This window comes from Cetorhinus maximus, chromosome 14 (assembly GCF_964194155.1).
Source record: "Cetorhinus maximus chromosome 14, sCetMax3.hap1.1, whole genome shotgun sequence".
Taxonomy (NCBI): Eukaryota; Metazoa; Chordata; class Chondrichthyes; order Lamniformes; family Cetorhinidae; genus Cetorhinus; species Cetorhinus maximus.
Genome location: NC_135892.1, coordinates 20216124 through 20241917, shown reverse-complemented (window position 1 = coordinate 20241917; position 25794 = coordinate 20216124). Strand labels below are relative to the sequence as shown.

Sequence of the window (25794 nt, the reverse complement as noted above, 5' to 3'; positions counted from 1 at the left end):
ACATAGTTACAGAATAAGGGGACACTCATTTAAAACTGAGATGCAAAGGAATTTCTTCTCTCAGAGGGTAGTGAATGTCTGGAATTCTGCACCTCAGAGAGTTGTGGAGGCTAGATCACTGAAAGTGTTTAAAAGGGAGATAGATAATTTTTTGAAATATCGGGGAGTTGAGGCCTGGGGCAGATCAGCCATGATCTTATTGAATGGCAGGGCAGGCTACTCCTGCTCCTATTTCTTGGAGATGGAGAGGTGAAATACAGGGAGGGAATTTCACATTCAGGCAGCTCTAACTCCTTTTATTTTCAAACAAACCAGATTTTAACTGTTAAAACTCCCAACACCTAAGGATGGCAGATTTCCTTCCCTAAAGGGCATCAGTGAACCAAATGGGTTTTTACAACAATCATTTAATGGATATCATTGGGCTATTAATTCTAGATTTTTTTTTAATTCAAATTCCACCATCTGCCATGGCAGGATTTGAACCCATGTCCCCCAGAGAATTACACTGGGTGTCTGGATTGCTAGCGCATCAACAATACCAACAATGCCATCGCCTCCGTACTTTAAAGGTTACGGAATCAAGGTAGGTAAATAGAGTTAAAAGGCCGACCAGTCAGGATTTAATTGAATGGCAGAACAGGTTGGAGGGTTGAAGTAGCATCTCCCATTCCAATGAAAAGGGAACATTTATCCTCTGATGTTTTACTGTGACATTTGGTTAACAGAGCAGAGGCATGAACCTGCACTGTGAAATCACTGAAATAGGAAAACTGGGACTGAAGTACAGTTTCTCAATACGTAATCCTGCACAGCTGAAACTAACCATTCCCCTCAAATTTCCTGCTCTTATAAAATTGTCCGAGGTGAATTTAAAATGAAGAGAAACATAGTGATGCAGACATTTCTGTTCAGAAAACCAGCTCCGGGAGACAGGGGACATTGCAGTCAGTCAGAAAATGCAACACAGTGGGCAGAATCGTCCATGCCCGCTGGCGCCGGGCGTGTTTGGTGGCGTGAGCGGACAATATGATATGCGAGAAGGTCAAAAAACAGTTTCACGATGTTGTGAAACCAGTTTGCGATTGTCCTCCCAGTCCGTTGATGGCGGGCTGCATATTCCACCATTGAATGTCGGGTACATCATTGTAATACATCAGCATATCATAATAAGGCCAGCCCACCGTACTCACCTGGCTCCACCCACCCCCCCACCCCGCTGGATCGTCCCCCACCACGCCGACGTGTTTCACAACAGCATATGAAAGGTGTGCACTTTGCAGGCTGCACTTTGAGGGGAACTCGAAGGCGAGTGCACAGTGACGTTGTGGAGTGCTCATGAGGAATGCCCGTTGGCTTTCAAGGTTGAGGTGACTTTTCGGGGTGGAGGGAGTAAAGGCTGCCCTGTGGTTGAAGCGACTTGCTTGGGGGGAGAGGGTTGATGGCAAAGGCTGCCCTGTGGTTGAAGGTAGCACACAAGCACATGTGGGATGGGGGGGGCAGGGTGGGGAGAGCAAACGGAAGCAGCCACGCACCTTGTATAAAGTGACCATTCCTCTGCAACTTGAGACAGTTCAGGTACAGCCACATTGATATGATTGGAGTCGGGCCTCTAGCTTATCTGCCCACTCAAGCAGCGCAGAGGCATGAAAGTGCTCCAGAACATTTCACCCCTTGGGCACAGACACTAACTAATGAGTGTCTTAGTGGGCTGCAGAACAGACTGGACACACTGTACCATCTCCTTGCAAAATCTGGTCATGGAGCAGTCACTGGTGGAGGCACTCACAGCCCCTTGCAATGTCATTCATCCCGGTTTGGACCAGTCTCCCCCATGTCTCACTCTAACAGTGCAGCCTTGCAGTGCGGGTTAGGAGAATGCCTGTGCCTGAGCTAAGAGCACAGCATGCAGTCCAATGGGCAAAGCTGCCTCCAATCGTTCGGGTGGAGTGGGGTGGAGGTGGATGGGGTTTCGGGCAGCCATGCAGCACGCTAATCTCTGGCCATCCAAGTGGTGGCTAACACTCTTCGGGATGCATTAAGGGGCCTTCAGACTTGACCAGGAGAGGTGCTTAGTACACTATGCTAACCCATGTGTCTCTCTCTTTCATCCTGCAGGAAGAGTGCATCAGGTCATGGAGCCTAGCTGTTTGCCTTGTGGCATACAGAGAGCGAAGATGAGGGAGAAGAGAGCGACAGGAGCTTAGCTGGGCAGAGGGAGGAGCAGCATCCTCTGGAAGAAGAGGCAGCTGGAGCTCCCGCACACGCAGCTGAATAACCACAACAAGCTGTCGCTGTTCAGTGCCTAGCGAGACCCAGGGTCTATAGATGCTGCCTTTCATTCCTGCAGATGACAGAGAACCAGTGTCGCTGATGACTGCGCATGTCCAGGGAACTGGTCAATCACATCTTCCACCTGCTGCAGGATTTGGCACCACGGGGACATGGAGGGCATTCACTGCCAGTGGCCATGAAAGTGACCGCGGGGCTCAATTTCTATGCCAGTGGCTCCTTTCAGGGCTCCACAGGTGACCTCTGTGGGATTTCACAAGTCTCCACTCACATGCATCCATGAGGCCACAGATTCCATCTTCACAAGGCCACAATAATTTGTGTATTTCGCCCGGGATCAGGAGAGCCAGGATGCAAGAGCGATTGGATTTGCCCAGTTCTCGGGTTTCCCACAGGTGCTGGGTGCCATCGACTGCACTCACGTAGTGCTCAGATCTCCATCGCAACACGTGGGAAACTATGTCAACTGCAAAGGATTCCATTCACTGAATATGCAACTGGTGTGCGACCACCTCAAATGCATCCTGCAAGTCTGCGCACGGTTTCCAGGGAGTGTCCACGACTCCTACATTCTCAGTCAGTCACAGACCCCTGACATCTTCCAGGGTCCACAGAGGCTGCAGGGATGTCTCCTCGGGGACAAGGGCCACCCACAGAGGACGTGGCTGATGACACCCGTGAGGCTGCCTCAGACTGCAGCAGAGAGACGGTATAATGAGGTTCATACTGCAGCTCGCAAATTGGTGGAGCAAACCATCGGGAAGCTGAAAATGAGGTTCTAGCGCCTGGACCGGTCTGGTGGAGCCCTGCAATATAGTCCACAGAGGGTGTCACACATCGTCATTGCTTGCTGCGCCCTTTACATCCTGGTGCTGCAACGGGGAGGGGAGTTGGCTGAGGAGGAGATGGAGGAGCTGGAAGTCTCCTCGGATGAGAAGGGTGTCAACGGTGATGAGCGTGAGGAGGTCCTCGAAGGCGACAATGAGGCCCTTGCACTGGCCAGACGAGACAGGTACACTTGGGAGGCCCTCATAGCTGCTAGATTTGTGGAGGATGATGACAAACATGCAGTGAGGAGACACCATAAATCATCACATTGCACCTGTGAATGTTTGACTACAGTCTGGCTTATGGCAGCACACATATCCTCTGGGATAATGCTCCTGTTATGGAGACGCAGTGGAGGCACTAATAGCCACTCGATTGCAGGAGGGTGATGACGTCAAGCAGTGAGGACTCTCCATAGATCTTCACATAGCCTCTGAGAATGTCTGACTCCTCTCTGGCCGAGGGCAATTCGCTTGTGCTCTGTGATCAGGGTCATATCATAGAGATGCAGCCTTTAAAAGCATCTGATCCTTTGTCCACCTTCAGCACCGGAGCCATTCAGGAGCACAGCGTCACTGGTCACAGATGCTGAAGAGATGGGGGCCAGCCCCATCTTAAAGGTGCTGAGAGCACACAGAGAGAACGAGAGAACTCTGTGGTGCCTGCCCACGACATTCTGGCAGCAATGACCAACACCACCGAGGTGCAAGCATCACGAATGTGTCCAGGGAGTGTGAGGCTGGGCCATCACTTTGGTCTGAAGGCTGCACCAAGCACAGGGAAGTGGCCCTGGACTGAGACACCTGCCTTTATCTTGTGTAGATAGGTTTCACATCTGGGTGACACGAACACTGCTTATCAGAATAAGGAGCCATAGGCAGGGAGACATTGTTGGGAGTTTATTGACAATAGTGAACATTATGTACAAGTGATTAACACCCGTGTCCAGGCTGTGCAACATCTTCTTAACCTTCCTAACACTACCGCTACGTCTTGGTGCTCCCTGGACATCCACAGCGGAGGTGGAGGCAGCCTGCTGACTGCGATGCCCTGTCTGTGATGACCTTGGCGGGTGTCCTCTGGAAGGCTGAGACCTAGAGGGCCCTGGCCTGCTTTCAGGGTCCTGATGTGTGGCAGTGGCATCCTCCTCGGCCTAAGGAGCTGGAGCTGCTGAGGTCACAGGAAGTTCTGGATGGGTCGGGCACTCCCGGAGTCACCTCGATGGGTAGTCCCGGGGCGTGCACCTGCTGATCCTCCTCCCTATGGGTGCCCAAGGGCCCCTGGTAGACTCCCTGAGGAGAAGGGGTAGCTGGAGTAAGTTCGGGCTGCCCTGCACCCCCCTCAAGTACACACAGTTGGACGCCAACTATGGAGTCGGTGGTGGAGTTCAGCCCACGCAGCAATGCAGGAGCAACATCCTGGATCAAGGTCTCCATGGCGGCTGCCATCCTGCTAGTGTTGACCTCGGTGCGTTACAATGCCGGCATTATCACCTCAGCCTGAAGGTGGATGGGCTCCTCCATCATGCCTAGAAACCTGAGGAGTGCAGCGGACATCCCTTCCTGATGTTCCCGAGCTTGCCTTTGCAGCTCCAGCAACTGTGACATGACCGAGTCCAGAGTCTCATCATCTGACTCAGGCTCAGCAACATTCTGGCCTCCAGCCTCTGAGTGCCGGGGACCTGGGAAGCTCCTCTACATTGGAGAGACCAAACGCAAACTGGGCGACTGCTTTGCAGAACATCTGCGGTCTGTCCGCAAGAAAGACCCAAACCTCCCTGTTGCTTGCCATTTTAACACTCCACCCTGCTCTCTTGTCCACATGTCTGTCCTTGGCTTGCTGCATTGTTCCAGTGAAGCCCAACGTAAACTGGAGGAACAGCACTTCATCTTCCGACTAGGCACTTTACAGCCTTCCGGGCTGAATATTGAATTCAACAACTTTAGATCTTAAACTCCACCTCCCCCCATCCCCACCCCGTTTCCTCCCCCTCCCTTTTGTTTTTTTTTGTTTTCAATAATTTATATAGATTTTTCTTTTCCCACCTATTTCCATTATTTTTAAATCTACAGCTAATACCTTGTCAATCTTTCCACCCCACCCCCACTAGAGCTGTACCTTGAGTGTCCTGCCATCAATTCTTAATTAGCACTTTTCTTAGATAATATCACCACCTTCAACACCTCTTTGATCCTTTTGTCTGTGACATCTTTTGATTATCTGCTCCTATCACTGCTTGCTTGTCCCTACAACCACCCACCCTCAACTTCTCTCCCCCCGCCCCCCACCTTAAACCAGCTTATATTTCACCCCTCTCCTAACTATACTTCAGTTCTGTTGAAGGGTCGTGTGGACCCGAAACGTCGACTCTTTTCTTCTCCACCGATGCTGCCAGACCTGCTGAGTTTTTCCAGGTAATTCTGCAGATGATAAGTATACCTGGCATGTGTGGTTGGTGAGTGGTCCCATGGACGGGATGAGGACAATGAAGGTGTGTGTGAAAGAGTGAATGGTGATGCCCCTTGAACTGGCAGTAAGTGAGGGCCCTGTGGATGTGTGACGAGTTTGTGGGTGTGTGAGCTGAGAGTGTGAAAAGAGTGACTAACCCTGGCAGAACTGAGAAGATCATTCATCCTCTTGCGGCACTGGGTGGCTGTCCTCTTTTGTGGTGCATTAGCACTGACCACCATCTCCACTGCCTCCCAAACCGGATTGGTGATTTTAATGCCCATCCTGTGGTCAGACAAGGCCCTACTGCATCCAAAACACGCTCAAGGGATGCATCATTAAACCTGGGAGCTGCAGTCTTTTTGCCTTTCGGGGTCATGTCTTCTTTGCAGCAGTCGTGGGCTGGAAGCACTGAGAGGTGTGTGTGCAGCTGGACTTTAAATATGGCGCCCGGTGTGATGAAGCGGCCAGGTGATGGCATGGCGTGCGAATGAGAATCCACCTGTCATGGAAACGGCGTGTTTCCCGGGAATGCATAATGAACGTAGCAGGTTTGGGATGACATAGCATGAAAAGCCGCCATCACGGCCGGCAGGTAAAACATCGTTTTACCCGCCCGCTACCGCACTTTCTGCAAACCTAGGACCATTCTGCCCAATGAATCATGAAGCTAACAACTGGAACAGCTGTGTATGTAATTTACCTTCTATTGTTGTTCTCTCTCCATTTCTCTGTCTGTTCTATCTCAGTTTTGGCCTCCAAATGATCCAAACTATTTGTCATTCACTTCTAAACAAGCCAATTTAAGGTTTTAATCATTTGAGAGGACCTGAGTGAATTATGCATAATTTCACAAATGTGCAGCACAGAAACAGGTCTTTCAACCTATCTAGCCTACGTAAGTGTTTAAGCTGCACACGGGCCCCATCCCACGAGCCCCCTCCCACCCTACTTTATCTAACCCTATTAGGACATCCTTCTATTTGTTTCTCACTTATACTTACCTTGCTTCCCCTTAAACGTATCTATACTGTTTACCTCAACTACTTCATATGGTAACTAGTTCCACATTCCACTCTATGGTTAAAGATAGTTCTCCTCAATTCTTTCAGATTTATTAGTGACTCTCTTGTATTTATAGATCCTAGTGTTGGAGTTATGGCAGAACGAAAACAGCAGTACTCCTTAATTCAAACTTATACCTGAACAGAGGGGCGTGATAAAACCTCCTTTGAGAGGTTTCAGGTTTGCAATAGATATTCTCCTGGAAACTCCCATCAGTGGTCCCTGCATCCCCTATGATCAATAGTATACCATTGCCACCCAATATCTGATCAAACAACAGAATGACCCAGGGAGCCAAAACAGTGAATCTCCTCATTGTGATTGATGCTGTAATCTCACACGTGCCTCCAAATGTATATCTCCTGATAAACACCTTATTGAGATAACTATAACTGGGAATAATGTCCCAAGCATTTCTCATCGCTCTTTATATCCAATAGAGGTTAATGCAGGAAATCAGCGCTAGTCCCAGCATGATGTAGATCAGGCATGTTGTGCATGCTATTTCATGCAGCATCTTTCTCAATTGTGTATTCACTGTTTTCTCTTTCCATCTCAATGCCCCAGTTGACTTTGTCTGTCTCCACAGACTGAAGTATGTTAACGCTAATGGAATCTATTATTTAGTGATGAAAGGTGGAATAATGCATTGTGAAGGATAATTATCATTTGTTACTTTACCTGCAAAAGGACACCAGAACCAGATGGAATCCATCTGTGAAATTACCAATGACAAGCTGGGCATCCCCAAATCATTCCTTTCTAATTTACCTTGTCTTCCCTTTAATTTTTACGGTTGAGTCGATTAAAAATAGCAAAATCATTGAATAAGATTGCAACATGAGTCACTGATGAAGACCCATTTCTCTTCTCCAGGGAATGAAAGCTTAACAGAAAATTACGTGCAAGACAGCAAGATGGGTTTCATCATTAATGCCATTTATGCCATGGCCCACGGGTTGCATGACATGCACAAAGCTCTCTGTCCAGGTCATTCGGGACTATGTGAAGCAATGAAGCCCGTTGATGGTAACAAATTGCTGCAGTTTATAATAAAGACTTCGTTCATTGGAGTTTCTGGTGAGGAAGTGTGGTTTGATGAGAATGGAGATTCTCCAGCAAGGTAAGCTTCCAATCTGTTGTCTGAAGTTGTTGATCTGAAATGTATAATTTGGGGTGATTATTTTGGGTTTAACCATTTGGGGATGTTTATTTCTTACTTTTTATTTGGGACAGTTATTTGGAGGTGTTTATTTGAGATGGGAACATGTGAACCAGAGTATAGGCCATTTAAACCCTTGAGCCTGTTCCAGTCTCTGATGCAATCATGGCTGATCCGTGATTTAACTACATTTGTCCCATAGTTCTTAAAATCTTTGATTGACAGAAATCTACCAATCTCAGATTTGAAATCGACAGTTGGCCTAGGATCAATGGCTGCTTGAGGAAAAGAATTTCAAACTTCTTCCATTCTTTGGGTGTAAAAGCATTTCCCAATTTCACTTTTGAAAAAAAAAAATAGAAAATTCTGGGGAGATACCCCCACAGCATTAACCCTGTTTATCTCTCCACAGATGCTGCCTGACCTGCTGGGTATTTCCAGCATTTTCTGTTTTTATTTCAGATTTCCTGCAGTATTTTGCTTTTGTATTAGTGTTCACACTTGAAATGCCTGGTTCTAATTCTTTTGACTAAGTCCCGTAGTCCTAGGGGCAGAATTTTCGCCTCGGTGGGTGGGCGCGCTCCCGACCCACCCAAGCGTGATATGGCGTGCGATGACATCGGGCGAGCATCCCAACATCATCGCGCAGTCTCGCGATAGTTCGGTCGGCGGGCGCGCGTGGTAATCGGCAGCGTGCCCCCGACAACTAGGAGGCCTATTAAGGCCATTAAAGTATTAATTAACTTAAATTTTTCGCTGCCTGTCCAACCTTGCGGTTGGCGGGCAGGCAAAATAGCCACGGGCGGGGTTAGTTTTCTAACAGCAAATAAAAATAATATGAAAAATGTTACATCTCATTCACAACATGTCCCTGCTCATGTGACAGAGTCACATGAGGGGACATGTTTTTTTTAACATTGAAAATTTGTTTTATTTTTGTTTCTTTCGGAACTCGTCATCGCCCTGAGGCAGAGCTCTGTGCTTCAGGAGGCTTTTCCCGCGGTCCAGCCCTGATCGCGGGCTCCGGTCAGCTTCCCGACAAGGGCAAAACTCTGCCCCTAGATTCCCTTTTTCAGCAGAAATCATTTCTCCCCACCTACCCCGTCAGTTCCCCTTAAAACCTTGAGAACTTTGATCAAGGTGCCCTGTTGGCTTCTAAATTCCGCGGAATACTAAAGGCTCATCATATTCTGTTTGTGGATATCCATGAGTTGTATGTCTTCCTCATTTCCCCCGAGACATAATCTTAAACCCCCCCACCCCCCCGGGGCAGGATTTTGCCCTCGTCAGCGGAGGCGAACGGGAGAGGTGGGGAAGCCGCCAGCCGCCCGCAATTGGGCCGCGACCACGATTTCACGCTGCGTGAAACGCGCACAGGCAGCGCTCAGCTCTGCCTGTGTGGGGGAGGGGGAGGGGGAGGAGGTCGAGCGCGCAGGTTGGCGCCTGCAGGTGGGTGCGCGCAGGAAAAGCCCCCTGAGGCACAGAGCTGCCTCAGGGAGATGAAGATTTAAAAAATTTAAAAATTTAAAATTTTGAAATGTTAAAAAAAACATGTCCCCTTGAGTGACATGAGGGACATGATATGAACGAAATTTAAACATTTTTACTTAATTTTTATTTGCTGTTGGAAACCTCATCCCCCCCCAACCCCTCCATGGTTGAGGCTTCCTGAAAAATGCAAAGGCTGCTTGGCCTTTTCACCTGCCCGCCAATGGTAAGGTTAGATGGGCAGCAAAAAATTGGACTTAATTATTACTTTAACGGTCCCGACAGGCCTTTTAATTGTCGTCAGGCGTGCTGCTGACTCCCGCGCGTGCCCGCCAATCGAAATGTCGCACGAGTGCGCAATGACTTTGGGGCACTCGCCCGATGTCATTCTGCGTCATTTTGCGCTCATTCGCATCGGGCGCACGCCCACCCAACTAGTGAAGAATTCTGGCCCCGGGTATTAGATGCGATGCTCTGCTACCGGGCGTTGAGAAACTGGACTTCATTCCAATTGCTACTCGCCTGTAAACTTCTAGGTACAAAAATTAGGTCGATGAAATCGGCCAGTTAGTTTTACATCTACAGAAGGTGTAATTTTAGTATCTTTAATTAAAGATTAAGTTAATAAAACTAGTTGGAAAGAAATTAGTTCTAAGCAGCCAACACGAATTTCAGAAAAGAAGGCCATGTTTGAGAAACCTGGGGGAATTGTTTGAGAAGGTGAGAGATAAATGGATTGGGGGCAGGGGAGGGAAATGTAGCATAGTGTACATAGTCTTTCAAAAAGTCCCTGATGAGGAACTGCACAGGAGCCTATTGGAAAAGATTAAGGTGTATAAAATTAAGATGAGTGCGGTAAAACTGGTTTTAAGGAGAAAACAGAGGGTAGAAGTTATGGACTGTTTTTCAGGATAGTTTGAAGTGGTAATTAGTGGCCCCACAGTGTTCAGTTCTGGAGCCATTCCAGTTCACTTTGTGTATCAATGATAACTTAGTATAGAAGAAGACTGATGTTCTTATAATGAGCACTGCCCAAGGGTGCCTGTCAATGCTAATATAGATCCTCAGCAATACTGCATTGACAAGATCGTCATGTTTTCATGGTTGACTGACAGTTTGAAGAAATTGAAAATGACAAGCAGTAGGGAACATTGCATAGAATTTCATAGAATGTAGAGCACAGAAACAGGCCATTTGTCCCCGCTGCTCCGTGTCAGCGTTAATGCAAGTGTTTACGCTCCACACCACCCCTGTTCATCTAATCCCATCAGCATATCCTTCTTGCTCTCTCATGTGTTTATCTAGCTTCCCCTTAAATTTATCTATGCTACTTGCTCCAACTGCTGCATGTGGTAGCGAGTTCCAAAATTTAACCATTCTCTGGGCAAAGGTGTTTCCCCTGGATTCCCAATTGGATTATGTAGCGACTGTTCTTTATTTATGCCCCACCGCCACTGGTCTGGGGAAACTCCTCTTCGAATAGTGCCATGGAATCTTTTACACTCACCTAAGCATGCAGGTGGGACCTTCCCAATTCATTACGCTTCTCCGTCTTGACTCCATGTTCCCTTTAGCCTGGTGGAAGATTTGCCTAGTGATCAGTCTAAAGGGAATTTGTAATATCTCCCAGCTTCCCTCCTCTCTGTATATCTACAGGTCAAATGTGTTAAAAACATCCTGCAACTGGTCAAGAGCTCACACAGAAGGCTGCTATCTACAGTGCCCAGCAATAAATGTTAGCAGGAAATGCAGTCACTGATAGAGTATTTTGGGATGCAGTACATGACTAAATTTGACAAATGACGTGTGGTAAGTGGAGCATGGTTTGGGAGGAACAGCGGACTCTGGAACTATAATTCCCAAAGTTCTCCACCAATGGGCAGGGGGGGTTCCCTCACCTCAGGCTGGATTTTTGCAGAGTCAGGGAGACTTTAAAAATGGAGGCCAGAGCCTGGCTGCAGGATATCTGGCCCCATTCCCAGCGCCCCCAACTTTCGTCAGATGGGATAAGGGTACGGGCTGGTGCAGGTTGCAAGGCCACACTCTGCACTCCCAACCTGGCTGGCTCCATTGTGGGGACAGACATCTCCTAGCCCACTGTAATTATCATGGAGTCAGCCCAGGTTTTCAGCAAGTCATGGTTCATAGCCCCTCAGAGGTACTGTGAACCATTGTCTGGCTGAGGGGACCTATTGAAAGGTAAGTTCAAAAGATCTTACCTATGACCCCGCATGCCTATCTGTGCCCTTCCATCCACCCCCAATGGCCACTCATACCCTCCATGCCAATCTATGGCACTTTAATGCCCAGTTATGCTGTATACACTCTGTACAGAACCAATGAACCCTATAGTAAAAATGTCATGTGTGGAAAAAGCTTTAAAAGACCAGTCATTCAATCAAAACCTTCTTACAAAGAATTCCTTTTACTACAGCCCTATACAAGTGTCTATCAACCATCCCTTTAAAGTACCAACAGCAGAAAGTGCAAGCACCTGACACCTCTTTATCTTGTGTAAATAAACATTGAACAACTGAGAAATAGATCTAAGAGAGAAAGCTGTCAATCAAGCAATGCTCTCCCTTGGGAGCAGCTGTTTCAAGAGACTAATGGATATCTGGGCTTTCAGCAAAGAATGTATAATGAGATGCTTGCAAGTGCTTTCAGTTTTCTATTGATACCTTAGTGGGCTGGTTGTTTGACACACATATAGGACTATAATGAAAGGAATTTTTTGTAAGAAGGTTATGAATGAATGACTGGTCTTTATGCTTTTTCACACATGACATTTTGACCATAGGGTTAATTGGTTCTGTGCAGAGTGTATACTGGATAAATGGGCATTGAAGTGCCATAGGTTGACATGGAGGGTATGAGGGACCATTGCGGGTGGATGGAGGGGCATGAAGTGGCATGAGTTGGCATGGAGAGAGCATGATGAGTGTGTGGGAGGGAATAAGGGAGTGTGAGGTTCAGGGCTAGAGGACAGTTTTCTGTTTTGTTGTTTTTATTGAAACTGGGGAAGAGTCCCGAAATACTGAGGTGAGCCTTTTAAACAGCCCACCTCTACACCCGGCAGCCCCTATGGCTGCCTCCTGTTTCTGGGGAAGGTGGGCCCGACTCCAGTTAACAGCCCACCACCCCATCCCCCACCCCCCACCCTCCCAGCTAGAAGCAAAGTCCCACCTTTGTAGGCACTTTCTCCAGAGGCGGATGCATCAAGCTGGGAGATATCCCAACTCCTGCTGCCAACATCTGGGATGAAAATCCAACCTTTCATATCTGAGTTTGTTGCAGAATAATTGTTAGAAATGGATTGTTATAAATAGGCAACAACTCTATTATTATTATTATACAATTCAACTGCCAGGCTGGCAGAAGGTAAACTGGATGGACCTTGGTCTTCCTTCATCCAGCGATATCTATATTCCCATAGATACCAGACACAGTGACTGTGCTATAGATTTTGTGCTTCTTTTAGTTCCTCAAAATGATGTACAAACTAAGCCTTTTGTAACCAACAGTAATATACTGTCTCAGGACCACTGGCGACTGGTTTCACTGGAAACATTGGGCAGAATTTTTCATGCCCGCTGGTGTCAGGCGTGTTCGGTGGCGTGAGCAGACAATATGGCGAGAAGGCCAAAAATTGACAGCTCGACAGCTGGAGGAACATCCATGGCATGCTGGGTGGATTCTCACAGACATGGCTCTGCTGCAAAGCACAGAAGTTGGAAAGTCATCGTTGACAACGGATGATGGTCGAGGGGGTGGGAGAGGAAGGTCTAGGATCAACTGGGAGATGCAGAGGTGTCCGGGGGTAAGGGGGGGTGAGTTTGGGAGGCAGGGAGTAAAGGTGTTGGGGACGTGAGGTTGGGAGGGGGGAATGAAGGTGTCGGGGGTGTGAGGTTGGGTGGAGGGAATGAAGGTGTTAGGGAGGTGAGGTTGGGGGGTAGGAAAGTGTCAGGGGGTGATGTCGGGGGTGGGAGTACTGGGGAGGAGGGGGTAATGGGGAGAAGATGGCAACTGGGGAGGTAGGTGTAAGGGAAGGAGTTCAGAGGGGGGAAGGAGTGCGGTGAGGGGAAGGAGTCCAGGGGGAGAAACAAGTGTGAAAAGGGGAGGGAGTTCAGTGGGAGGAAGGAGTGCAGAGATGGGATGGAGTCTGGGCAGGAATGAGTGTGGAGAGGGAGGGGGGGGGGCGGAGTAAAGCTTGAGGAAGAAGTGAGAGTGTCCGAGGGAGTCAGGAAGGGGTAAGGCTGGAGGAAGGAGTCAGGAGGGGGGAAGGACTAAGGGTGGCAGGATAAGTCAGGGTGTCTCAGGGAGTCAGGAAGAGGGAGGGACTAAGCAGGGGTGGAGTCTTGGGGGGATGGGAGGACTAAGGGGAGAAGGGGCTCCAGTGGGAGAAGGGGTCCAGAGGTGGGATGGGGGTCCAGGGGGGAAGGGGTCTGGAGGAAGGAAGAGGTCCAGAGGGAGGAAGGGGTTCATAGCAGGGAAGGGGTTCCGGGGGGGTAAGGGGTCCAGAGGGGGATGGTGTTCCAGGGGGGTGATGGGGTCCTGAGGAGGGAAAGGGTTTCAGAGGATCAAGGGGTCCAGAGGGGGGCAGGGATTCCAGTGGGAGGTCCGGAGTGGGCGGGGAGTGTCCAGGTGAATGTTCAATGGAGGGGTCTGATGAATCCATGACTGCCTCCTGGGGAGCGAACGGAGGGTGGGCGTGGTATGAGGGAATGGTGAGAGTGACGGAAGGCAGAGTGAGGCGATGGGTGGAGGGTGAGGGTTCGACAGTAGTGATAGAAGGGACGGCGAGGGCGGTTGGTGGGGACTCGGAGGCAGACACAGACCCTGGGGGTGGGAAGGAGGAGGACGGGGAGTTGAATGTGGATGAGGGTGGGATTTTTGGGAAGGAAGTGAACATGCACGTACACCTGAACATCCCCAAAGGAAAAGGGTTATGGCTGGTAGGTCATGGAGGGGAAGTGGAAGGCAATGCCAGGGGGGTTAACTGTGATGGGGGAAGGGAAATGGATAACTGGGGGAGGGGAAAGGGCGGGGGAACGCACATCAAACCGAATCTAGACCATGCTGCCTAAATCGAAAGTGAAACGATAGTCTTGGTGGGCGAGATCAGGAGCTGCATGGGAGTGTGATCAGTGGGTGGGCGGAGACGCAGGTCAGCTCAGATGGACACTGAAAGCCAACCCCAGCAGGTAACACTGAAAATGTTCAGGACATTTAGGTGAGTATGATACGTGAAGGATCTGTGTGCATGGGAGAGTGCTCCAAAAGACCCTGCCAAACACACACTTCTCCCTCCAGAATCACTTGTTATACCCGCCCGCTACGGCACTTAGTGCAAATCTGGAACAATTCCACCCATTAAATTGAAGGATAACATACACAGATTCTACTGAGTGATCAGAAAAGGCACAAAGTATACATCAGCCTCAAACTCTGGCTGTGATTCACAAACAGATGTCCCCAAGAAAGAGAAGTACATGTGCAAAGCTATGTATTTGGCAAGAGCACATACAAAATTATTCATAATAAACCCTAAGGAGATTGCTTTATGGCCCCAACGAATGATCCTAATGAGTACGTACTAGATGAGGTGCAGTAGGCAGTGTGTTAAGAGCACAGGGCCTTGTCTGTTCCTGAGCCCTCAGGTGAGATCCGACATAATATCGGTGCAGGTTCAGAGCGGTGGGAGGATGTCCTACCTGGAAGTTCAGATGGGGTTGAGCCTAGAACCCTGAAGATGCGGAGACCAGGCATTTTTGGCATTTCAAAGCCATTCCCTTTGTGAGGGGGGACTGCTTGGGACACCAAGGTTATGCCTTGGGCTGAGGGTGAAACCAAGGACCCATCAGATAACCGCCAAGAATGAACCACGTGGATTTTCAATGCCGCAGAGGATTCCCTCTCCAACTCATCAGCTGCGCTCCACCTCCTGAAGTTTTCAGCGGTTGGGAATTTTGTCTCCCAGTGAAGGTGTGAATCAGATCGCCAAGCACTGAACTTAGTTTTTTTTGGCAGCGCAAACAATCTTCCTGTGCCTTTCTGACCCCACACCATTTTCATGTGGTCTTCTGTAGAGGCGGGAAGGCCTTGTGTGAAAAATACACATGCACCTCTTCTGAGGTCAGGATTGGCATTGTGAGGACCATAGGAATAGTGCATTTCCTCAGCACACTATTTCCATGTGCTCATGTGTAAGCCTTGAAAAATGCCCTTCCCTGGGTAGTTTGTGAGCACTGGGGGAAGCCTGCTGAGGAGTGGGGAACATTTTGAAAGGTAAGTATAAAATGTTTTGACAGCTTAAATGTCACTATTAGATGTTGTATTGTAATGTAGATGTGTCTTTAATGCATTGGCACTCCATAGGGATCTGTCCTGCAAAGCTAAGTTAACCTTTACATTGACCAATATGGTGTAACTGTTGTCAAGCATTACAGTACTTCACCAATTGTCAAAAGTGCCATTGTACCCTAAATAATGGGGGTAAAATGTCCTGCCAACCTCTGCTGCCATGGTTTGTGCTGTAATTTAAACTGGCTGATAGCTCTGCCTGTTTTTTAAAAAACCCTGCTTTTGAAAGTTAGAAAAATCTCTGCACCTGCTCCCTTCCATTAATTGACAGGCACTCTCCTTGAAATGGAAATGGGATACCATTCTGTTCGATCATGCAATATAGCTGGAAGATTTTGTAATGACAGCTGTGGTCATTATGAATACTTGGCTGGGTCTCAAAAGCCAAATAGCTCCAGCTCAACAGATTGTCTATTGAACCAAGAATGATTGAAACTTTTAAGAGGCTGTATTAAAATAATATGCCTTTGATGTGGTTTCCTGTTTGTTTACAAACCTAATAGGCACTTAAAGGATTACAAGTATTTTTTGCATGGGAGTATTTTTTTCTGGTATCCATGGTAGTGTGTTTGAGTTCAGAGTTTTATTAGATTATTAGTGGTTTAATTTTTTTCCAGTGATTCTATAATAATTCTTATTGTTATTGCACAGCTCCTGAAGACTGTACACAGCCTATACTAGGTGTGTGGCAAGGGAAGATAAATGGGGGGTATGAAGGTGGCATGGGGTGGCATGGGCAATCTAAGGGGATATGTGATAGAATGGGGGGAGTGAGGGGTTAGGTTTAGGGGGCTTTTAAATGATGTTGGGAACTGGATACCTGCACTCCATTACAACTCACAAAATGAGCTATAAACCAAACCCTGTGTATAAAGACAAAAATCCTGGGAAAAATCACACATGGGTCGGATGTGTATTTCAGAAGGTGTAAAAGTGCACAGGCCAGGTTTTCCTGAGCCCACATGTAAATCTGGGCCCAGGTCCTTCTGGGGTCATTGGGCTTCTGCTTCGAACTGTCAGTAGGAGATCTGTTGAGATCTTTCTCCAAGGCTTTGTATCTGTTCTTTGGGAACCTCTGCATCTCAAAATCTACGGGGCAGAATATTATGCTGGGCTTGTGGGCGTGCGGCTGACGTGCCCGAGAGTAAAATGATGCGCGATGACGTCGGGCGAGCATCCCGACGTCATCGTGCAATCCCCGCCGACAATTACAAGGCCTATTAAGGCCATTAAGAAGCTAATTAAATTCAAATTTATGCTGCCCGTCCAACCTAACGGTTAGCAGGCAGGCGAAAAGGCCAAGTGGCCTTTATATTTTTTAGGAAACCTCATCCACGGGCAGGATGAGGTTTCCTAAAGCAAATGAACATCAAATAAAAATGTTATTTTTGAATTAAAAACATGTCCCAGCTCACAGAGTCACATGAGGGGACATGTTTTATGACAATTTTATTTCCGTTACTTTTTTTAAACAGCACTTCATCTCCCTGAGGCATCGCCATGCCTTAGGGAGATTGAAAGCGCTCTTTCATGCCTGTGCGCAAAAATCGCGCAAGGCCTGCTTGCCCTCCTCCCCCGCCCGCACAGGCAGCGCTCAGCGCTGCCGCTCACGTTCCAAGCTGGGAGCGTGAAATCGCAGTGCGGAGCCAACCACGGGCGGCGGTCAGCTTCCCAACCATCCCTGTCCACCCCTGCCAAGCACCCTCACCAAGGACAAAACCCTGCCCTATAACTGTAAGCAGTCTTGATCAGAAATGGCATTCAATGGCACAGGTTAGTGGCACCTGGTCAATATTTATTCAAAGTTATGAAGTACCCTTATAACACTGGCCGTCGTGTCCCAATTATTTCTTGGAACTTATTTTAATCAATTCTTCGTCTTCATGTAGCAAAAGCACTTGTATCCATCTATTGTATTGTTAGGTGCTCAGGAAATCACAAAGTGCTTCACAGCCAATTAAGTATGTTATTGTTGTTACATAGGCAAATGTCACAACCAATTTGAGCACAGCAGGATCCCAACAAATACCAATGCGATATATAACGAAATACTGTTGTTTGCGGGATAGACGGATGTGGCCTGCACAATAGGGAAACTATGAATAATGCCATGGATTTTTTTGCATTAACCTGAGCAAATAGACTTGGCCTTGGTTTAACCTCTCAGCTGAAAGATGGCACCTGCAAAATTGAAGCAGTTCCTCTGGCATACTGAAGGGTCAGCCTGGACTATTGTTTCTGTACTATGTTATTGTGCGTGTACAGTGTAAATGGATGTAGTGTTTTGTACATGTAGTGTTATGTGTTAATATGTGTGGAATGTGTTAATAAGTATGTAGCAGATTATTGTGAGTGTATAGTGTTATTATCGGAACATTAGGAAATAGGAACAGGGGGAGGCCATTCAGCCCCTCAAGCCTGTCCCACCATTCAATCATGGCTGATCTGCGACCTAACTCCCAGACTCAACTTTGCCCCGTATCCATTACTGCCTTTAGCTAACAAATATCTATCAATCTCAGTTTTAAAATTAACAATTGATACAGCATAAATTGCCATTTGCAGAAGAGAGTTTCAAACTTTGCCACCCTTTGCATGAACAAGTGTTTCCTAAATCCCCTCTTGAACAGTCTGGCTCTAATTTTCTGATGATGACCCCTGGTCCTAGACTCCACAACAAGCAGAAATAGTTTCTCCTGATCTAACCTGGCCGTTCCCCTTAATATTTTGAAAATTTCAATCAAGTTACTCCTTAACCTTGTGAATTCCAGGAATACAACCCTGGTTTGCATAATCTCTCCTCTCGATTTAACCATTGGCGTCCAGGTATCATTCTGGTAAACCTACGCTGCACTCCCTCCAAGGCTAACATAAGGTGTGGAGCCCAGAACTGCTCACAATACTCCAGGTATAGAAGGTCCAGTGCTTTGTAAACCCTTGTACTCTGGTGTTCTAGATAGAAAGGACAACATTCCATTTTGATTATTTTTGATCATTTTTGACTATTTTCTGTACCTGTTTATGACATTTTAATGACCTACGTACCTGGACCCCAAGTTTCTTTCGACCTTAACTGTCTCTAGATTTTCGCTATATATAAAGTACACTGTTCTATCCTTTTTAGGTCCAAAGTGGATGATCTCACGTTTGCCTTCACTGAAATCCATTTGCTGTAGTTTTTCCCATTCACTTAATCTATCAATAGCTGTAATTTTACACTTCTTTCTGCACTACTTACAATGTGTCCTTTGCAAATTTGAATGCAGTGAATAGTTGAGGGCCCAGCACAGATCCCTGTGGGACACCACTGGTCACCAATTGGAGTACCTGCCCATTATCCCTACTCTCAGTCTTCTGCCACTCAGCCAATTTCTTAACCAGGTCAATAGTTGCCTCTTATGGAGAACTTTAACAAATGTCTTGTGAAAGTCCAAGGGAATAACATCCATAATCATCCCTCTGTCCCCCCCTTCAGTCACCTCTTCAAAAACTTCAATCAGATTTGTCAGGCGTGATCTACACTTAACAGATCCATGTCGGCTCTTTCTGATCATATGAACATTTTCGATGTGTTCAGTCACCCTGTCCTGCATTATGGATTCTGGCAATTTCCCAACAACAGATGTCTAACTAGTCTATAATTCTCTGATTTCCCTCTATCACCCTTATTACTGTGCATATAGTGTTAATGTACATGCAGTGTGTTGGCATAAATGGTGGGCCCAGACCTTCCGGTCTAGTTAGGAGACTGGATGTAGCTCCCAAGCTGTGCTATGGGACATCCTCGGAAGTCCCAATGCAATGCCTGTGGGAATTGCACAAGAGGTTTGAACTTCTGATGGGAAGTTCCCCTGCTCTCTGGGACCTCCTGAAAAAGCCCTGGGCCTGAATTTCACGCTTGGCGTGCACGCGAAATCGGTGGGCCCGGAAGTGGATGCAGAATCTGCTCGTGGGCAAGATCGTGTTTTCAACGCGACTTCACACTGGGTGGTCAATTAAGGCCTGCCCAGCGTGAAACACGTCTTTTCACTGGTTGGAAGGGCCAGGCAGGGCCGGGAGCCTGTTGGGCGCTGGGTCCAATGGCAATCCCCGGGCCATTCAAACGCAGCAGAGGCAGCTCCCTGAAGGCTGCCAGGGGGACACAGAGGCAGCTGTCAAGTTCAAGGAAGAAACCTTTGTGTGGAATAGTAATGGCATCCGCACCTGCTGGGCACACCAGGCGGAGGGCAGGTCCAGTGGGCACTCATACCCCCCACCCCGGATCTCAGATGAGTACCTGGGAATCCTTGTGGAAGAGGTCAGTGCCAGGTAGGACATCTTGACACCCAGGGATGGCAAGGGGAGGCCACCACACCTCACCAAGAAGGCATGGGCAGAGGTGGAAGACCAGGTCAGTGGTCATGATGTTGTGCGGTGCACATGGGTACAGTACCATAAAAGGTTCAATGATCTGCTGCGCTCGGCAAGGGTGAGTATTGAGTTGGCATGGATCTGTGCGGAGAAGTGTTAATGGCTGGCCGCGCCCCTCCCCTGTAGTGCTCAGGGGGTTTAAGAGTCTGAGTGCCAACTGTCACTGACATCAGAGCCAGCCAAGGCAGTGAGCTCTGGCTGCTTGGCCTGATTGCATTCTGGGTTGAGGGGCCACGACCCGGCTGTGTCCTGCAAAGTGTTCCTCAGGTGGGGTTGGCCAGGCTACAATGGCGCTGCAGGTAGAGAGCGGACTATTCAATGCTCCTCTGTCCTTTCAGGAAAAGAAAAGCCATAACACCATCGAGAGGTCAAAGACAGGTGAAGGCCCCCCAAACCTGATGATACTGATGAGGTGCGAGATGGATGCCCTGGAGCTGAAGTGCCGATGCCCAGCTCAGTCCACCGGTCGTGGAGAGGCAGGGGCTCTGACAAAGGTAAGAGTGCAGTGCACAGATGTGGGAGTGTCAGAGTGTGTTAACATTCTTACGTTGTCTCATCTGTAATGGTACCCTCAAACCTTCAGTTCCCATTGTTCATTGAATGACGATGGCACCATGATGCAGATCACCATTGTCTCACCAGGGCACCTGGCATGCATAGTGACAGTGTGATGACAAATACTACTGACATGTCGTTTTCTTCCCCTAGAATCGTCATCCAGCAAACGATTGCAGGACCCTGATGAGCCACTCCTGACATCAGAGGACCAGTGCCCGTCAGATGCACCTGTGCCACAACCCCTCTCTGACCAGTGCAGATACCAGCACCTCGGTGGGCATTAGATTGTCAACTACAATGTCAGTGCACAGTGGGGAGGGCACAGCACGCTCACATGAGGAGCTGGTGGAGGCAGAGAATGCTCAGGGTGCCAGCAGTCGGAGGACTGCTGGAGACTTGAACCAGGCTAAGTCCAAGGCAGATGGCGAGCCTCTGGAGTTGCCTATTAGGTGGCAGATGCTGGATGTCCAGCGGGATACGGGGGAGGGTCTGGTGGAGATTCCTGAGGGCTCGCGTGCCATGGTCTCTGTCATGGAGGAGTCCATGTGGAGCATGAGCACTGTGTTGACCCTGAGCACCCAGTGCACTGCCTCCTCCATTGAGAGAGTGGCAACTCTCAGGGAGAGGCAGCTCCAAGAACAGAGTCAGGGGTTCCTGGGGTTGCGCTCAGATCTGCAAGCCCTCAGGAGGTCACTACCAGTGTGAGAGATGTATGAGGCACCTAGTATCTCTGCTAGGTGCCCATCCATCAATGGCGAGCAGGGAGGTCTGGACCGATCTCACGTTGGCGGACGAGCTTCATGCCATCTTTGCGGGCTCCTCTCAGGGTGCTCTGGATGGGGACAGCAGCTCCTCCGCCCCTCTGCCAGTGACTGTGCCATCTGATGAAGCTGCGATGACTGAGGAATGCCCAGTCATGGCGCTGGACACACCCTCACAGGCAGTGGCTGCGCAGGCTCTGCCGGCCAGAGGACAACCACCAATGTTATCAGGGCTGCCGTGACACCCGAGCCAGCAGGCTGCCTCCAATGCTGCTGCCAGCAAGGGTAGGGGTGGTGGTGGGTGGGAGGGGGGGGAGGTGGGAGGGGGGGCACCAAGATGTAGCACTTGCAAACATTTGTTTAAATCACCATGAGTACAAGGGGGACTTTTGATGGGTGATCTTCCGTTCTGCCACTATTTGCTCAGTTGTTTACTGGTGTGACTGTTAACACCTTATAGTGGTATGTTCACTGTGTGTAAGTGCCAAGAGCATATAAATTTTGCTTTTGTGTTAACAGCCTGAGTATGCTTCACTTGTTTTGGAGGTGCAGGGCACGCCAGTATCTCAGGTTGGACGTGAGGGGCTCTAAACTTTATTGCACAGGCACTGAGTGGACTTTGGGTTCAATGGAATGGGTCATTTCAAATATCTAGTAAGGAGGCAGCGTCTCTGGCTTGAGGTGAAAGCAGTGTCTTGGTAGCCTAGTTGAATCAAGGCCCTCCCTGGTGTCTCTGCCTCCCTGAAGGCTCCAGAGGTCTGCTTCCACGTCCTCACTGTGTTCTTCCCCGGGCTCCTCTTCTGATCCACCACTGAAGTCAGACCTGTGGAGCAGCCTCAAAGTCCTCATCCTCTGGTGGGTCATCCCTTTCCAGAGCCAGGTTGCGGAGAGCGCAGCATGCAATGGCTATAAGAGATACATGGTCTGGAGGATATCGCAGTGCTCCCCCTGAACGGTCCAGGCATCTGAATCTCATCTTCAGCAGACCTATGGTCCTCTCTACCACCGCCCTTGTGGAGGCATGATTCCTATTATACCTCTGCTCTGATTCTGTTCTTGGGTGTTGGAGAGGCGTCATAAGCCACCTTTTCAATGGATAGCCCTTGTCACCCAGCAGCCATCCATCCAGTCGGGCTGGAGCCATACCGCCTTACCATCTTACCTCACCCACCCTATCCCTCACCCTCCCTACCCCTTATCCCCTTACCTCACCCAGCCTAACCCCTTACCCACCCTACCTCTTACCTACCCCCCTTACCCACTTGCCCTATCCCTTACCTTACCCACCATACCCCCTCACCTACCCTACCCCTTACCTACCCTACCCCCTTATCCCTTACCTTACTCACCCTACCCCTTCACCCACCCTACCCCCTAACCTCCTTACCTCATCCACTCTATCCCCTCACTCACCCTACCCCTTAGTTACCCTACCCCCTTGCCTCACTCACTCTAACCCCTCACCCACCCTACCCTCTTAACCATTTACCTCACCCACCCTACTCCCTTACCTCAGCTGCCCTACGCCCCCCTCCCCCCTCCACCCTCCCCCCCACCCACTTACCTTCTCTCTGTAGCTTTTCAAAGAAGCTTTGGGACATTCAAGCTCTTTACTTACCAGAATACGGCAGCTCGTGCCGTAAAAGAGAGGGGTGTGGATTCTGCATGGATTCCTTTCGCTGATGTCTCCAAGATTTCCTGCGCCGAGTGAGTTTGGAAGAATCCTCCATTGGAAGGTTTCCCAAAAACTCAGAGGAAGGTAAGTGGGTATTATTTTATCCAGGGGTCCCGACCTTGATTGGAAGGTTTGGGCTGTGGTGCACTGTTGTGCCTGTATAATATTAATGGCTGTAGCATGTTATTCTGCATGTATAATTTTGATCTGTGTGTAGCGTGTTAATTGCTTGTATTTATGCAGTCACAGATCCTAGCCCTGGGCTGTGGCAGAAATACATTAAAAGGCACTTCAATCTTCCCGCTCAGCAACAGAAATACCAAACATCCTGTCAGCAGAATCCGACTTGGTCATAATTTCCTCTCTGGGGAAATGTTGAGCGCTGTCTGTCCAGCACACCACTGTGTATCCTGCCAACAAAAGATGGCAGTGCAAGATGGCCGCCGATGCCCATCTGCACCTGCGCACCTGCCTGTGCGAGTGCAGAAAACTAACGACGTCATTGGCCGAGGGCACAATGCCAGCAAAACCCGCCTTTAAAAGAACTTCTGCAGAGATTTTCAAACTAAACAATTTGAGTCCAAAAAGCTATAATTGTGTTCAAAACCTCTAAGAACCCGAATTTGTAGATTCCGCTTTTAATCGATCTCTGTGTTATATTAGGTTCTTTACCATCTGGTTGCGCATGAACTTTCCAGGTAACCTAGAGTTAAGCCAAATCAACATTATATGCTGAATATGAGGATTGTATATTCAATGTCTAAGGCTTTCAAATTGATCCGTGAGTGTTTTTGAATTGTTTCATATGCAAGTACATTAATGCTTTAATATTTAGAAAATGATGAGATTACATAGAAATTTGCTGCTTTACCAGACAGATGACCGCTATCGCTTTAATTTAAAAACACACTATTCATTTATTTTTCAATACAAATAAAAATCTTAGGCCCATGAGTATCTAAGGAACTGAAAAGTATAATTGATATGAATTTTGATCTCCGTCATTCGCAATGATGCCGGGGAGTGAAGCAGTACAATTGCTCATGTACCATGTTGGCAGCAAACACAGCCCCAAAGCACAGCTTCCTCAGATATCGGACAAGTTTCAGCAACCAGAATCAAATTTAAAAGGATTCAATGCTCAGTCCTGGGTTATAAGCACATTGCTACTTTTGACATCTTGCTAACTAACCTCTTGAGGCTAAAGAGAGACTTGGCTTCATGAGAGAAAAAAAAATCTTAAGTTTTCTGGCCCTTTCCGTCAGTCACTTTTTGTGTGAATTGAACACTCTAGCTAATTATCAGTTCGGTTTAATTCCAGATGTAGCCACACATTTTATCTCCCCTCCTCTCGCTTTTTTGAGACAATTATCACCCAGAAAAGAGTTTGTCTCACGCCTACATCATATGTCCCTGTGAAATCTGAGGCAGACACAGATATTGCTGGAAGCACTTGACAACAACAACAATTTGCATTTATATAGCACCTTTATCATAGTAAAACATCTCACAGTACTTCACAGGACCAGCAACAGACAACAATTGACACTGAGCCACAATTAGAGATATCAGAACAGGTGACCAAAATGCTTGGGGCTGAATCTTCGGCTCGGCGAGCAGAGGTGGGGCCCGCTCGCCGAGGTGTAAAATGACGCGGGGTGACGTTGGGCATGTGTCCCGACATCACTGTGCGTCATTTAGATTTTCAGTTTGGCGGGCACGCAGCCGAGTCGGCTGCACGCCTGCCGAACTGTCAAAGGCCTGTTAAGGCCATTTAAAAAGCCACTTAAGCAATTACCTGAGCTGCCTGTCCAACCTTAAGGTTTGGCGGGGGGGCAGGCGAAGAGCCCAGGCGGCCTTCGCATTTTTCATGGAACCTCATCCACGGGCGGGATGAGGTTTCATGAACGGTTTCAAATTTTCACAAAAGTTTTTATTAAAATTAATGCACATGTGACTTGACATGAGGGGACATGTCATAAAAAAATTTTCACCACTTTATTAAACTGTTTAAACTTAAAACTAATCTCCCTGAGACACCTCGGTACCTCAGGGAGGTTTCTGCACTGTTCCGTGCGCACTCCTGACTCAGGCAACCCACTCCCTGCCCGCACAGGGAGCGCACAGTGCTTCCGGGTGCACATCATACTGGATGGGCCTCAATTGGCCCGCCCACATAAAATGGCGGCGCCCAGCCCCCGCACAACCCCCCCCCGATGGGGAGAAAGTTCTCCCCTTGGTCAAAAGGGTAGCTTTGAAGGAGTATCTTAGAGAAGGAGAAAGAGGTAGCAAGGCAGAGAGATTTAAGGAGGGTATATCAGATCTTGGAACATGGACAGGTAAAGGCCACAACCACCGATGGTATGGCAAAGGAAATTGAGGATGCAGCATTGAAGGTATGTGATGTTCTCAGAGGGTTGAAGCAGGTTACAGAGTTGTGGGAGTCGGGGTGAGGCCATGGAGGGATTTGAGCACAAGGGTGAGAATTCTAAAATCAAGGTGTTGCTTAACTGCAGTGAGCAAAGGGATGATGGGTGAATGGGACTTTGTATTGATAGGCAATGGGCAGCAGAGTTTTGGATGGCCTTTAGATTATTGAGGATAGAAGGTTGAAGGCCAGCCAGTAGAGCAATAGGATGGCTGAATCTGGAGGTAACAAAGACATGGATGAGGTTTTCAGCAGCCGATGGGCTCAGGCAGGGATGGAATAGGTCAGTCAGCACCTGTGGAGACAAGCCTGTCCC

General features: G+C 48.4%; 1 protein-coding gene across 1 annotated transcript in view; it reads left to right on the top strand.

Annotated features, from left to right (window-relative positions):
- Nucleotides 1-25794, top strand: part of LOC144689499 (metabotropic glutamate receptor 1-like) — a 296148-nt gene that overhangs the window by 230647 nt on the left and 39707 nt on the right. The window contains exon 4 of the mRNA XM_078556634.1: nucleotides 7510-7756. Coding sequence (XP_078412760.1) covers nucleotides 7510-7756 — 247 coding nt within the window. The remainder of the gene's footprint in view (nucleotides 1-7509; nucleotides 7757-25794) is intronic.